Source organism: Artibeus jamaicensis, unplaced genomic scaffold (genome assembly GCF_021234435.1).
Source record: "Artibeus jamaicensis isolate MK-2021 breed Jamaican fruit bat unplaced genomic scaffold, CSHL_Jam_final contig_414, whole genome shotgun sequence".
Lineage (NCBI taxonomy): Eukaryota > Metazoa > Chordata > Mammalia > Chiroptera > Phyllostomidae > Artibeus > Artibeus jamaicensis.
The window spans coordinates 6,343,550-6,359,060 of record NW_026521822.1 but is presented as its reverse complement, the minus strand read 5'-3'; the positions used below and the strand labels follow the sequence as shown (position 1 = coordinate 6,359,060).

The window sequence follows — 15,511 nt, the reverse complement described above, 5'->3', positions numbered from 1 at the left end:
ATGTAAGCATGATTCCTCTGAGCTCCTTCACAAAATTACTGTAACAGAAACACTATCTCAAAAATAGCTTAGAAAAAGGTTTCTGTTACAGCAGTTATATGACATATCTCACAGAACCGTGGGTCACTGAAGAGACCTAGGCTCTGAAACCAGACCAAATGTGGCAAGGAAGGCAACAGGAAACACAAAGTCACTCCCCAGGATAAACACACTGAGACACTGCCCCTGGCAACACTAAATCTGAACAATGAATACCATGAGCAGAGGACATTTTCCCATATTATTTTGCTATTTTTCACACCTGTAGAAAAGTTGAAAAACATTATCTTAAGTTGCAAAAATCATGATTCTTCATCTTTAGTGTAAAGTTTTCAGATGCTTCTTCTAATAATAAGAACACTGCCATAAGTAATCTGCCCCTGCAGCTGCTGCATAACTCCCTCATGGTTCAGTCTTGGGCAGGAGCATTTAATCAGCCAAACTAGGTTATTAGCCCACAGCCTAGTTGCTGGGGGTAAAAGGTGGGGGGTGGGTAGCTAGGAGGCAGAACTACTGTGATTTCCAGAGTGAAGACAGGGTCCTGCCTGTTGTTAAGACTCACAAAAGAGAATTCCATCTCTCTCTCCCTCTCCCCCCTCTCTTTCCCTCTCACCTTGCTGCCTTACCTCCTGTTTTCTTCCTACCTCACAATGACTTTCCAAGTTGTCTTTCCTTTCTCTTCCACTTCACAATTTTTTTAAGTATACCTTATTGATTATGCTATTACAGTTGTCCCATTTCTTTTCTTCCCTTTATCCCTTCCACCCTGCACTCCATCCCTCCAGCATTCCATTCCCCCTTAGTTCAAGTCCATGGGTCATATATATGTTATTTGGCTTCTACATTTCCTATACTATTCTCAACCTCCCTGTGTATTTTGTACCTACCATTTATGCTTCTTATTCCCTGTACCTTGTCCCCCATTCTCCCTCACCTCCTCCCTGCTGATAACCCTCCATGTGATCTCCATTTCTGTAATTCTGCTCCCATTCCAGTTGTTTGCTTAATTTGTTTTTGTTTTTAGGTTCAGTTGTTAATGGTTGTGAGTTTTTTGTCATGCTACTGGTCAGAGTTTTGATCTTCCTTTTCTTAGATAAGTTCCTTTTATATTTCACATAAGGGCTTGGTTGATGATGAAGTCCTATAACTTGAATTTATCTGGGAAGCACTTTATCTTCCCTTCTATTCTAAATGAAAGCTTTGCTGGACAGAGTAATCTTGGATGTAGGTCCTTGCCTTTCATGACTGTGAATACTTCTTTCCAGCCCTTTCTTGCCTATAAAGTTTCTTTTGAGGAATCAGCTGATAGTCTTATGGGAATTCCTTTGTAGGTAACTGGCTCTTGCTAATTTTAAGATTCTCTCCTTATCTTTAATCTTGGCTAATGTAATTATGATGTGTCTTGATGTGGTCTTTCTTGGGTCCAACTTCTTTGGGACTCTCTGAACATCCTGGACTTGCATGTCTAGTTCCTTTGCCACATTGAAGAAGTTTTTCTTCATTTTTTGTTTAAGTAAGTTTTCAATATCTTGCTCTTCTTCTTTTCCTTCTGGCACCCCTATGATTCTGATGTTGGAATGCTTAAAGTTGTCCCAGATGTTTCTGAACCTCCCATTTTTCAAATTCTTGTTTCTTCATTCTGTTCTGGTTAGATGTTTATTTCTTCTTTCTGTTCCAAATCGTTGATTTGAATCCCAGTTTTCTTCCCTTCACTATTAGTTCCCTGTATATTTTGCTTTATTTCACTTTGTATGGCCTTTACTTCTCCCTTTATTTTGCACCTGTACTCATCATTTCTGTAAGCATTTTGATTACCAGTATTTTGAACTCTGCACCTGATAGGTTGTCTATCTCCTTGTCACTTAGTTATTTTTCTGGAATTTTGATCTCTTCTTTCATTTGGGCTGTATTTCTTTGTCTCGGTGCACCTGTTACATTGTAAGGGGTGGAGCCTTAGATATTCGCCAGGCAGGGCAACCCAATTAGCTGCATTGTGGTGCTGTATGTGGGAGAGGGATCAGAGAGGGAACAATGCTGATTCCTGGATGGGTAAGTTTATGTACATTCTAGGACCCTGTGAGTACCCCCAACAGACTCTCCTATCAGACTGGGAGTTTCTCCTACTGCCACAACCCCCCACACACACAGGTTTTTACAGCCAGAGTTTCTGAGGCTTTCTTTCCTGGCACTGGAACCCTGGGTTGTGCAGTCTGCTTTGCTCCCTAATTGTTCCTCCCAGCTTATCCACACACAAATGTGGGACTGCCCAGTCCACCAGCCACTACCTTGACACATATCATCTCTGCCTTGGCTTCTGGCTTCCCATCTCCTCCCCTCCTAACAGTCTGTATGAATGTTTCCTCTTTAACTCTTTGGTTGTTGGACTTCCATACAGTTCAATTTTCTGACAGTTCTGGTTGTTTTTTGTTTTTAAATTTGTTGTTGTCCCTCTTTTGGTTATGCAAAGAAGCAAAGCATATCTACCTATGCTTCAATCTTGGCCAGAAGTCCCCTCTTCACAATTCCTTAACATTGGATGCAAAGGCAGAGTTCTGCCCTCTTTTCTATTTTATCTACAACCACTCTTTGATATGTTCAATTCGTTTTATGCCTTTAAGTGCAAGTAATATTTATTGCTGGCTCCAAATTTATATCTCTAACCCAGACCACAAAACTCCAAATGTAGATACCCAAAATGCCTAATAGGCAACTTAAATATAACATATTCAAAACTAAACTTCTGATCTTTTCCACGAAGTGTGCTCTATGCATAGTATTCCACAGTTCTGCTAATAGCATTTACTCTTTCTAGTTGCTCACATCAGAAATCTTGCAGCCATTCTTAACTTTTCTCTCTCCTAACCTATCAGAAAAACCAATTAACTCTGTCTTTAAGATATATCCTGTATTGTCCAATTTTCACCACATCTTCTACCACCACAATACTGACCCAAGCCAATTAGGGTTTTACTAGTTAAATTTCCTAATTTAAACAGTGTTCTCTCTCATCTTCTAACATATCTCCTGTTTCAACCCTTGCACCCTACGGTTTATTCTCAATAGAGAAATCGAGTAATATCAGTCAACACTCCAGTCGTTGCCATGGCCTAAATGGCTATTCTGATAAGGCTCCTCCATTGCCTCGCTGACTCTACCTCCTACTCTTGCCTTTCTCACTTACCGTATTTTTGGGACCATAAGACACACCTAGGTTTTAGAGGGAAATAGAAAAAAATATTTTGAAGCAAAAAAAAGTGGTAAAATATTTAATAACATAAATAAGATAATATTTCATCAATGTAAATGTAAAGCTACATTCGGACTATAAGACACACCCCCCATTTTCCTCCAAAATTGGGGGGTGCGTTTTATAGCCTGAAAAATATGGTACTCTACTCAGCCATAAAGATCTCTTCACTGCTGCTTAAACATGTCAGAAACATACTCTTTTCAGGCTTTTGAACTGGATTTTCCTACTCACTGAAATGTTTATCCTAAACATATCCATTTATCAATCAAGGTCCCACCACGAAACAGATGGTACATTCAAACCATGTATGAAGATATGGGCAGAGCTTAGTAAAACCAACAAGACTAGGACAACTGATAACAGAAATCCATTACCACCCCTATGCCTAAAGGGGCAAGGGAAAAAAACAAGCAGAGAAAGTGTATTTAGAAAGCTTCTAAAAGGAGCTGTGATCCTTCTTAGAGGAACACAGCAAACCTATGTTAGTGACCTTGCCAAGATGGCACTGAGAATAAACATGAACCAGAAACTGAGAGAAGTAAAAGTAGAAATAAATCCAAAATTGTATCTTTATATTTTAATATATTTCTCTTGGTAATTGATGGAAGAGTTGGGAGTAGGGAGACAGAAGGATACAGAAGCAAAGATAATCACTTTTCAAACTTCTGGCTAAGATTAGGAGTAAAAGCAAGGATAGAGAAGATCTGAAAACACGATTGGCCACTCAACCTGAATGACCTTTTATAGAACACTATACTCAAGAGCAAAATACATTTTATTTTTAATTGTGCATGGAACATTAATCAAAACAGATCATAGGCTGGACCATAAAGCAAGTATTAATAAATTTCAAAGGAGTGAAATGAAAAGTATATTCTCTGATCAAAATTAAATCAGTAACAGAAAGATTTGGAAATAACTGGAAAGTCTCTAAACATTCAGAAATCAAGCAACATACTTCTTTAAAAATGCAAAGAAGAAATCACAGTGGAAGTTGGACTCATTAAGAGATAGGACAGTGATCAATTATCCATGCCTATATTGTAGGCAAAGAGGAAAGTGACATTCATATGTGCTAGGCATTTCCCCTCCCTGCTTCAGATGTTGACATTCTGGGCCACCTTCTGTTATCATGCTACCATTTCCTGGGTCATCTAATCCACACCAGTGGCCCAACTCTGACACTGTAACTAAAGTTTTAAATGTCTAATTTGGCTCTACCTCTCTCCTGATTTCCATACCTTCTAGTAACCTACTGAACTTAGATATTCCAGAGACACCTTAACTTTAACATGAGAAAAGCAGAACTCCATATTCTCTGTTCCATACTGACCAGCCATCTCTGACCAGCTCTGCTTCTTGTTTTCCTATCTCAGCAACTGATTCTTTATTTCCTTGGCCTAGGCTTCCAAATCTCTCTCACACACTTTTCCTTCATACAACTACTCAAGTATCTTTATCTCCCCATTGAACCTTCCCTAATTTTTCCTTTTGCATTATCTCCACCTGTCTCAAGAATTGATCACTCAATTCTCAATTCTTACTGTCTTTCTGCTAGCATAGTATCTGATTTATGTTCTATAATAATATTTCTCATACTGTATTGCAATTATTGATTATATCTTTTATACAGTAATGGTTTTATTTTATCAGCATTTCTGAGTACATTAGATTAAACAGCAGCCTCTATGTGAGAAAGTAAACATAGCCATCTGACACATTTCACTAAAACCTTTTTAGTGAAACTCCCTAATTTAGTGATTCAATGACTCTACTTGCAAAGCAAAGAAATGACTCATATTACTATATCAAAATTCTTTACGTTTTACAATAATTAATATTCAACTGCGAGAAAGCACCAATTGTGTCATCAACAGATGTATTTCCATAAAATTTCAGTTTTTATGAAAATATGGAACCTTGTGATGCTCCATATTTTCTTGGGAATAATGTGCTCTAATAACTGTAATGATAGAGACATTTTAACATGTAAGCCTTTTGTTGCAGTAAAGTATGAGAAAAATAAAACTCTGAAGAATAAAAATATATTGTTAAAAATATGAGTAAGTGTAATTGAAATACAAATTCAAGGAGATAAAGAAATAATGCAAATTTTCTGACAGTTAAAAAAGAGCTTTTAATCTAGTTTCAAAGTAGAGATTTTAGTTAATAAAGTATTAGGATATTCTGATTCGATTTAAAAGATATATTTTAAAGAGGACTGTGACAATTCTTGTTTTAAATGTCAGTATTTACAACACACTGGAAACATTATACTCTGTAACTATTGATTCTAATCAGGAAAATGTTTAGATATCAACCTAAAAATGTTCAAAGGGATACATATTGCAAAATCCATTTAGGAAATAAGTGAGAAATATGTATTTCAGTGTATGTTTTGTTTCTTGACTTTGATGTTTTAAGGAAAAATTCATGAAGCACTTAACACACTATATATTAAATATATATATGTACACACACATATATATACTAACATACAAAAAGTTTTAAAGTCAATGAATTATGTGGCTGACATTTATTATTTTACTTCTGTTCTACAAATTCACTCATGTGACAAAACAATTAAACACATAAACAAATTTTTAAAAGAATTAAAAACTCTTACCAAACAAGCAAACAAAAAACTAAGAGCTTTAACATTAGGGATTTCTGGATCAGTATGTAAATAATCAAGTTGCCATTCAAAAGAAAAACTGTTGCCTTCTTTTATAGCAACTTTTCTGAGAAAAATGTTTAAAGATCACTGCTCAATCTATAAAACCATAGCACTTTTGGGCAGGGCCTATGTTCTAATTACCTTTGTGACAAAAACAATACCTCAGACCAAGCAGGTATTCAATAAATGTTTGATAAATGAATAAATAAGTGAATGATTGTAGTTTTAAATTTTGTTTTCTTAATTATTTTAAGCTCTGGTTCATGATTTTCTGTGAATGGCCCATCATCAATATGCTCAGAATTCAAGCCATTTGTAAAGTATTTGTTTAAATGAACTAAAATTTATTTAAATAAGTACTAATCTAAAAGGGAATAAAAATACTTATAACACAACAAGTAATATAACATAGCCAGAAGAAACTACTGAATGCCTTTTTTCAAAAAAACTATTTTGGTTAAGTGCAATCATTTAAGAAAAAGATCTTAGTTAATAATATAAAGATACTCATAATGGAAATTGTTAGAATTAAGTACAGTATAATAAACAGTACAAATTGTTAATAAAAAAGTAAAACTGTTACAGAATACACCACTTAATGTTTAACTGCATTTATTACAAATAATGCAAAAAAGCAACCACACACAACTCAGATTAATCTAAACGCATGTACAGTATACAAACTGTCACATAAACACTACTACTAATAAATTATATATTTTATTCAGGCATGAAGCCCACATACTTGGGAACTGAAAACCCTGATAAGAATCCAAAAGACAAAATCTTCCAAATGAAATTAAATTTACGCCACATATACAATAACAAGCCTTGATTTAATTTTACCACATGCAAGAATCCTAAATCAAGAGGATTTTCCAAAGGTTTATAGAAAAATATTTTCTATATACAAGATAATGGTATCTTTTATGTAACATTTAATCTTGTACAAAACTTTTTAGACATTATTCACTTCATTTTTAGGTAATTTTAGTGGGTAGCTCTTTTATTTTACATGCCCAATATCTTTCCCCTTTCTTTTGACAATAGAATCCCTCCCTCCAGTGGAGAACCTATCCCATTTGATATGAGTAGAGTTTATATCCCTCATCCAACTTTCATTCCTGCATGTAAACCCCCAGAAGTAAGTACCCTGCACAAGCTTCAGAAGAACATTCCACCCTCAGGCCATGTTTTAGAGATGGGTAAATGAACTTGACCCATAAGAGTTCTCTCCAAAATTTTTGTCAAATCTCAAGGAAAATACATTCACTCTTCATCTGACACTGAATTTTAAAGACAACGAAAGTCTGGGACTGTCATAGGGTTATCACTACTACCACTTGAAAAAAGCCTAACAGACATTTAAACCAATAAAATAAAATAGTGGACATAATAAAAGAATAGAAAGTAGGAAGACCATGGGGAAAGGCAGAGAGAACCCAAGCCCTAAAGATAGTTGAACATCCTGCATCTAGCCTGGCCTGAAGCCATTGGACCTCCCACCTTTGTGAACAATCAGTGTATTTTTCTGTGCACAGATCTGTCACTCCCACTCTCACTGGAGAGTTTGCTGGAGAGACCCACAGGGTTCTAGAACATACACAAACCCACTCACTTGGAAAACAGCACCAGAAGGGCCCAATTTGTTTGTGAGTAGCAGTGAAAGTGACTTAAAGCCGGCAGAGAACTGAACAAGCAGCACTGTCCCTTCTTGGACCCCACCCCCATATACAGCACCAAAACACAGCATTGTGGGTTGCCCCACCCTGGTGAATACCTAAGGCTCTGCCCCTTACTATGTAATTGGTGCCATGAGGAGAAAAAAAAATGGTACAAATGAAAGAACAGATCAAAGCTCCACAAAAAATACCACTAAGCAAAAAAGAGATACACAGCCTATCAGTTAATACACAGCAGATACACAGCACAGTTAATCAGGTAATCAGGATGCTCAGGATGGTAATCAGGATGCTCACAGCAATGGCTAAGTATGGTCAAAAAATAAAGGAAGAAGTGAAGGCTATGAAAAGTGAAATAAAAGAAAATGTACAGGGAAACAACAGTTGAAGGAAACCAGGACTCAAATCCACGGTTTGAAGCAGAAAAAAAAAAAAAAAACATTCAACCACAACAGAATGAAGAAACAAGAATTCAAAAAATGAGGCGAGGTTTAGGAATCTCCAGGATAACTTTAAACGTTACAACATCCAAATCATAGGGGTGCCAGAAGGAAAAGAACAAGAGCAAGAAATTGGAAACTTATTTGAACAAAATAATGAAGGAGAACTTCCCCAATCTGACAAAGGAAATAGTCTTCCAGAAGTCCAGGACACTCTGAGAGTCCCAAAGAAGTTGGACCCAAAGAAGCACACACAACCAAGGCACATCATAATTACATTACCCAAGATTAAAGATAATGAGAGAATCTTAAAAGCAGCAAGAGGAAAGGAGACAGTTACTTACAAAGCAGTTCCCATAAGACTATCAGCTGATTTCTCAAAAGAGACCTTACAGGTGAGAAGGGGCTGGAAGGAAGTATTCACAGTCATGAAATCCAAAGACCTACATCCAAGATTACTCTATTCAGCAAAGCTATCATTTAGAATAGAAGGGCAGATAAAGTGCTCCCCAGATAAGGTCAAGTTAAATGAGTTCATCATCACCAAGCCCTTATTATATGAAATGTTAAAAGGACTTATCTAAGAAAAAGCAGATCAAAAATATGAACAGTAAAATGACAAGAAGCTCATAACTATCAACAACCAAACCTAAAAAAAAAAAAAAAAAAAACCCGAAAACAAACAACTAAATCAGGAACAGAATCACAGAAAAGAAGATCACATGGAGGGTTATCAGACGGGGAGGGGGACTGGGGGAAAAGGTACAGGAAATAAGTAGCATAAATGGTAGGCAGAAAATAGACAAGGGGAAATTACATATAGTATAGGAAATGAAGAAGCCAAAGAAGTTACATGTATGACCCATGGACATGAACTAAGGGGGTGGGAGGGGGTATGCAAGGCAGAAGGGAATAAAGGGGCGAAATGGGACAACTGTAATAGCATAATCAATAAAATATATTTTTTTAAATCCCCATACTAAAAAAAAAAACAAAAAAAACCCCAAATGATTGCTAGCTAATACATTCTTTTCAAGTAAAGCCAGGCAGAGCCAGTGTAACAATTCCTGTTTAACAAAAAAGACATTTGTATGCTCAAAGTGTAATATAAGACATTTGGTCCCTGAGGATATTCTGAAAACAAATATTACAACCAAAATAATATTAACATTCATAAATTTTCATCACGTAATTAGCTTTCAGAAAAAAATTAAGGCAAAGAATTTTGTTCCATTTTTATAGAGTACATTTTATTAAAGCATTATTTTAGAATGAATCACTTTTTTGTCCATATGTAATTTTACCAATTATATAATCTAAAACTTCACATTTTCCTTTGTGGCCATCAACATGGATTAAAAAAACATTTTATTCTTTCACTGATATTTAATCAATAACAAATTTTCCAGTATATAGTATTATCCAAGTTTTGTTTAATATTGTTAGTTTCCAATAATTGCTAAATAATTTTTATATGACTGATAGTTTCTATTTAATTCTTAGCTAACTCAAGAGAAATCTGGATATTTTCCCCAGATATTTCAAAACTGTTATACTGACAATATCTTTACTCATGTCAAAAATACTTTTCTGAGTTATGTATCTCAGGGACATCTGTGGTAGTCCATCTAAAAAGCTTTTAATCCACTGAAAACCGTAAACTTCAGACTATGTTAATGAATATACATCCTTTAGGACACTCGAAACTATGAAACGAGCTCCCAATTCAATGACTTGTAGCTTTGGCATACACACTGTCTTAGTGCAGGGCTTCTCAACAGCAGCATCACTGACATTGGGGTGGGATAACTGTTTGCTGTGGGGGGCTGTCCTGTGTATTGTAAAATGTTTAGCAGTATCCCTGGCCTCTACCCACTACATACTAGTAACACCCCCTTCCTCCTGTTTATAACAACCAAGAAAGTCTTCAGATATTGCCAAATGGGCCCTGCAGGAGGAGAATCACCACTGGTGTCAACATTTTTTTTGTAATACAAAACTTAGACTGAAGAGAAAACCAAATATAGCAGCAATTTTCATTTACATATTCTCCTAATACAGGACTTCCTAATGATTTATTAGGTTATAATTGTTCTGGGACTTTATTGCTAAATTCTTTAATACGCAGTAGGATCACAATGTTCCCAGGGTCAAAACAGCCTGACTTGAGTTCAAAGTAGTTAATAATTTCCCCAAAGTCAACCCCTAGTAAATACAGTGCTAAGACCCGAACCATACTACAGTTTTTCCCTTTATACCATATTTCTCAGGTGATGCCACAGTTCTTTATTTCCCCTCCACAAAGTCATCAATTCTATTACAACCCAAGAATATAATCTTAAAATCACAAAAATGCACATAGGTAGATATTTATTCCACTGTTTCTATATTTAAAAATAGACAACCTGAATATCCAAGAATGGAAAGTTGATAAACTAAATAATATATAGGCAAAAAATATGAAATTACTACCTATTTAAAATAGCCATATATAACAATATTTATGACTATGTTAATATGTTCATAATAATGACTGAGACTAAATTATAAAACACACAATCCCTATTTTTAAAATGAAATTATAGTCATATAAATAATAAATATATTATAAAATCTGATGGGAATAACATCAAAAAGTTGACAATTATGAATTTGTATGGGAGGATTATGTTTTAGGGAATTTGTATTTTTTGCATTTCTATAATAAACAGATTTCTTATACAAAAAGTAGTTTTAAATATTTCTATTAAATTTTTTTTCATATACCAAAGTCATAATAATAAGGCAGTGAATTCCTATAAATAATAATGGTATTAAAGAACAACACTAAATATGTTATAGTGGATTTATAAAGTTATGTTTCCAGATTTATCATTTGATTTGATCTGTGGTATACCTGAAACTATTTAACATCACAGTACTACTGAACCAACTTGCTAGGCTCTAACTGTGAAAACACTACTATAATTTCTATTGAAAACTCTTTATAGTAGCTAACCTCCTTGTTAACCTCTTCATTTCTAAAACCAAAAACACCATACTACTATGAAGTGAAGAAATGCAAAGAATTGACATAGTATGGATAATAAGGCTTTTTGATAGCAAGAGATAAAAAGCTGTGGGTTTGGATTTTTTTTCCTTAAAATAAATGACCCTCCCTTCTGCTTACAAGTTTGTATAAAACTTTCTATCCTGAAAGCCAACAACGCAATTCCAGCCTCTCCTGTTCCTTCTCTGCATGAACTTTAACATAACAAGCCACTGAGTGTTTATTAGATACAAAGGGTTGATAGGCACTAAAAAGAATGTAAAGATAAACATATATATACCATCCATGCAAAATAAGAACAGTATATAATTTGTATCTATTGTTTTATGTACCTTGTTGCTCTTTCCAAAGTACTATTAGGAAGCAGGGTCAATTATATGCAGAGAGGAGATAACAGTTGCATGTGTGAGTGTTGCAGAGACATCTTTCTAACCAAAATTATAATTCGTTAAGGCATACTGCTATCTGTGGTTTTACATTTGTTTCTGTATGACTTCTGATTTAAAATAGGGCACCCCAACCTTGACGGTCAATGTCATGGCCCAGGGTAGCCAAGAGTTTGCCTCCTGTTTACCTGGCTCAGAGCTGTTCTTACTTGAGTCCAGATTTGTGGTATGTTTCCAGCTGCATTTAACCACAGTCCTCATACCTATTCCTTGTGGAACCTGCCAAAGTCAATGACTGAATTTAAGTCAGTATGTTGTCTGTAATGTGTCCATGAGTCTCACATTTGGAGCAAAGCTTGTATTTTGTTGAACATAACACAAATTTTGAGCACATTCACAGCTAATCACCAATTCCTGTGTACTACAGACTTTAAAAATTCACACCCACATGGGTTTCTAATGTTTTTTTTAAATCAACATGTATTACTCATGCACAAAGAACACTTTTTTCTTTGTTAGAAGGTTCACATAAATTAACTCTGTTCCATTTGCCTACCCAGATAGTTCTGATAGTTCTCAACCTAAAGGGAACTGATTTCAGTTCTAAAGCAAGCCAAGGAAACAGAATTACTCTCACAAAGCTGAAAACACATATATTAAGAATAATAAAGAAGCTAACTTTCACTGAATATTAACATATGCCAGAGATTGTATTAACTAACAAAAGCCTCAAAACAACCCTATCAGATATACTCACCTTATCCTCATTTTACAGTTAAAAAAAACTGGGGCACAAAATTAAGTCATCTACCCTCAAATCCCCATATCTAGACAGTGCAACCCAGGCTGACTCAATACACAAGTTACAGATTATGCTACACTCCCCCCCCCCCCACCTTGACCTTTGCCTTCTAGGACAAAGGAGCAACAAACAAAAACTCAAATAACAAAAAAACAAAGGAATAAACAAATACCCTATAAGTCGTAGTAATTGATAAGGAGCAAAATATAGAGGAAAAACAAATTGTTCAGTGAATGAATTAATGAAATAAAATGTATGGGACTTCAACTCCCTCATTTCCTGGCAAGGAGAATTATTTGGAACACGGAAAACGTGGAAAGCAAGAAGAACAACGATACCTAAAATTTCAGAGTAAAAACCCCCATTATTCTAAGCAACAACATTGACAAAATCGCCTAAAATCACTTTTTGCCAATCAAAAGCAGCAACAATATACATGCCTTCCTTTAACCAGAACAAATGCTCTAACTTCAACATAGAAGGGATTCCTAAAACCAGTTCAGACAGAAACAAAAAAACTAGCCTTAGAAATCAGAGCTAATGTAGTCACTAGTTAGCTGTGTGATCTCCAACAACCCACTTTTCCCTCTGGGTCTCGATGACCTAGATTGTAGCATAAGGGGTTTTAACTGAATTAAATTGTAATTTTCAACTCTAAGAAAATGTGAACCTGTGAGAAAACTCCTGTAAAACTTGGAAAAGTTCAAGAATACATTTAGAACCCCGTGAACGATGAGTTCTTTAGCGAGAATGTACACTTCTAAGACACCACTAGCCCTAATGGCACAAATCGGCTTCCAGGCCCTTGAGACTCAAGAGAGCAAGGTCAAAGTCTGGCTTTCAAAAACCTCTACGCGCTTCTGCCCGAACCTCTGTGTGTACTGTAATTAAGTCAGAATTTGGGGGGTAAAAGCAGCAACGGGAGAACGAGAAAGCATTATGTATTCCAAGTCGTCAGAAACCGTAGTACAGGCCCCTCCAGTTACAGAACGAGGCCCAGAGTGCAAAAGCTTTACACCGTATTACACAGCAGTTTCCCAAACCCTGCGAAGCACCAAGGAGGGTGAGGCGGCGGCGCGCAGGGGCGTGCTGGGGTTACCTGTCTCGGCCCCAGCCCCGGCGTGCTGCAGTCTGACCTCCGACCGCCGCCAGTCACCGGGCGGCCGGCCCCGCACCACCTGCCGCAGGAGCAGCCGCATGCGCCGAGCAGCCGGGCCACCGGGGCCGCCGGACGTCCCGAGGAGCAGGAGCCGGGACTGCATGGGGCAAGGGGCGTTGCCGGGACGGTGAGGGACTCCGGGGCTATTTGCGTCCCGGGCTGGCGGAGTGGGGCGGCGCAGCTGCGGGACAGGAAGCGGCACCCAGCCGAGTCCGCCGGAAACACCTTCCCCCGGAGCTGCCGGCACTACTGGCTCCGGCCCAGCAGGCCGTGGCGATAGAGGTAACCTGCCCAGAGCGAGCCAAGGGAGCTGACCCCGGCGGACCTGGTGGTCTATAGAGCCCGCGGGGCGGAGCACTGGGCCAGGCTGGCCACGTGGGTGCTGCGGCCGCAGAGTCGCGGCCCTCGACTCCTGCGTATCACTCAGGCTTCGCGCCTTCTTCTCTGCACCTGGATTCAGCGGGCAGGCCTCCCTTGGTTCGCTTGCAATCCTGTAAGCCACCGGGGACAAATACCAGGCCCGCAGGCCCAACCGGCCCTCCACCTGGTTTTATCTGCCAGGCACCTTGTTTCTATAGGGAGGCAGTGCTGAGCTCTTGCTTAAGTGTTAGGGAGTAGTTACATTTATATAGTCCGAAAATTCCATTCGACCCTTTGAAGGCAACCCTTAGGCTGATGTGGCGAGCCCCCACCCTCACCAACCCCTCTGGAAAAGGAGTTCGATACCCCTGCCAGTGAAGGCTCTCTGGAGTATGGGAAGTCCTGATGGGTTTTAGGAGAGTTTGATGGTTGTGGCTTGTCAGATGTTTATCCTATCTTTGCTGGTTAAAAGCCAGGTCTTATTATAGTGCATTTTCTCTGTAGGCTGCTTCAAATCCTTTTCAGAAACGTGGGGTGTTTTCACGAGATTGCCAAAACTTTTGCCCGTCTTGATTCATTGTAACCATACCAGTGTTTGCACACAGAATTTGAAAGCCTTGCGCCTTATTTTTTCTACTTTTTCCTAAATTTTAAATAGATAACTCATACCGTAAAGATACATAGAAATGGCCAAAATATCAGAAAGGACCCAAGTTAAGCATTGTTTCAGTCATTCTGGAGTGCAAGAGTTATATAAATATAATTTGTGTGTTTAGTAATAGAAAAAAATAGGACACTGGCTAAGACTGCCTCCCTTTCATACATGGCAGCAGCAGAAATGTTCCTACCACAAAGCATATTAAGCCCAATGTAATTCTACTGCATCTCCCAAATGTCGTGGGTGAATTGACTGAGGGAAAATGTTAAAATCAAGTATACAACACAAGCATCAAAAAGAAGGCAGAGGCTTTGCTCAGTTAAAAGATTTGTTAACTCTAGAGTTGCTATCTTTAAATCTTTACTGAGCGCCTAACATGCATAACCTTGTTGTGTGTGCTCAGAAGTGTTAAGAGGCTATAAAAGAAAGGAGCTGAGCACTAGAAGACTGTGTTTCTTGCTGAGGACTTAGATTTAAGGAGTAAAGGCTGAAACAGGCTTCTAAACTACTTGGGGAAACAGTGATAATAAAGGTAAACATTTGTGTAGTGCATTGCAACACGGTTTTACTATATGTTCTCTTATGAACATCACAACACTGCTGTAAGAGAGCTAGGGAAAATGTAAGATGTAACCATTTATGAAATGCTTGTCCACATTGGGTACATACTGTGACCCAGGCATTTTGCTAATAACTTTAATGCATTATCTCATTTCACACAGCAACACTTTGGATTGGGGCATTACACTATTACTATACTCCATTTTACAGATGGATTAACTAAGGCTGAAAGAGTTAAGTACTTTGATTGGGGCATTTTCATTTATTCTTACTGGAATCCAGTACACACTGTTTAGTGGAAGAACGATCTAAAGTAATTTAGCAAAATGACTAATGTAAACACTAAGAGCTCTTGGAGTTAAGACAATTGGGAGATCAAGCAAGTTAGAACATTTAGTATTCAACAACATTTATTGGGCAACTCTTGTGTAACAAACCAGTATTCCAC

The 15,511-nt window shown here is 37.5% G+C and overlaps 1 protein-coding gene across 3 annotated transcripts in view; it reads right to left on the bottom strand.

Annotated features, from left to right (window-relative positions):
• Nucleotides 1–13,698, bottom strand: part of VWA8 (von Willebrand factor A domain containing 8) — a 459,390-nt gene extending 445,692 nt beyond the window's left edge. For 2 of the 3 annotated variants that reach the window (XM_053665428.1, XM_053665429.1), the window contains exon 1: nt 13,425–13,698. In XM_053665428.1, coding sequence (XP_053521403.1) covers nt 13,425–13,587 — 163 coding nt within the window. In that variant the 5' untranslated portion in view covers nt 13,588–13,698. The remainder of the gene's footprint in view (nt 1–13,424) is intronic. The other variant, XM_053665427.1, reaches the window with a different exon arrangement.
• Between the last annotated feature and the right edge of the window lie 1,813 nt (nt 13,699–15,511).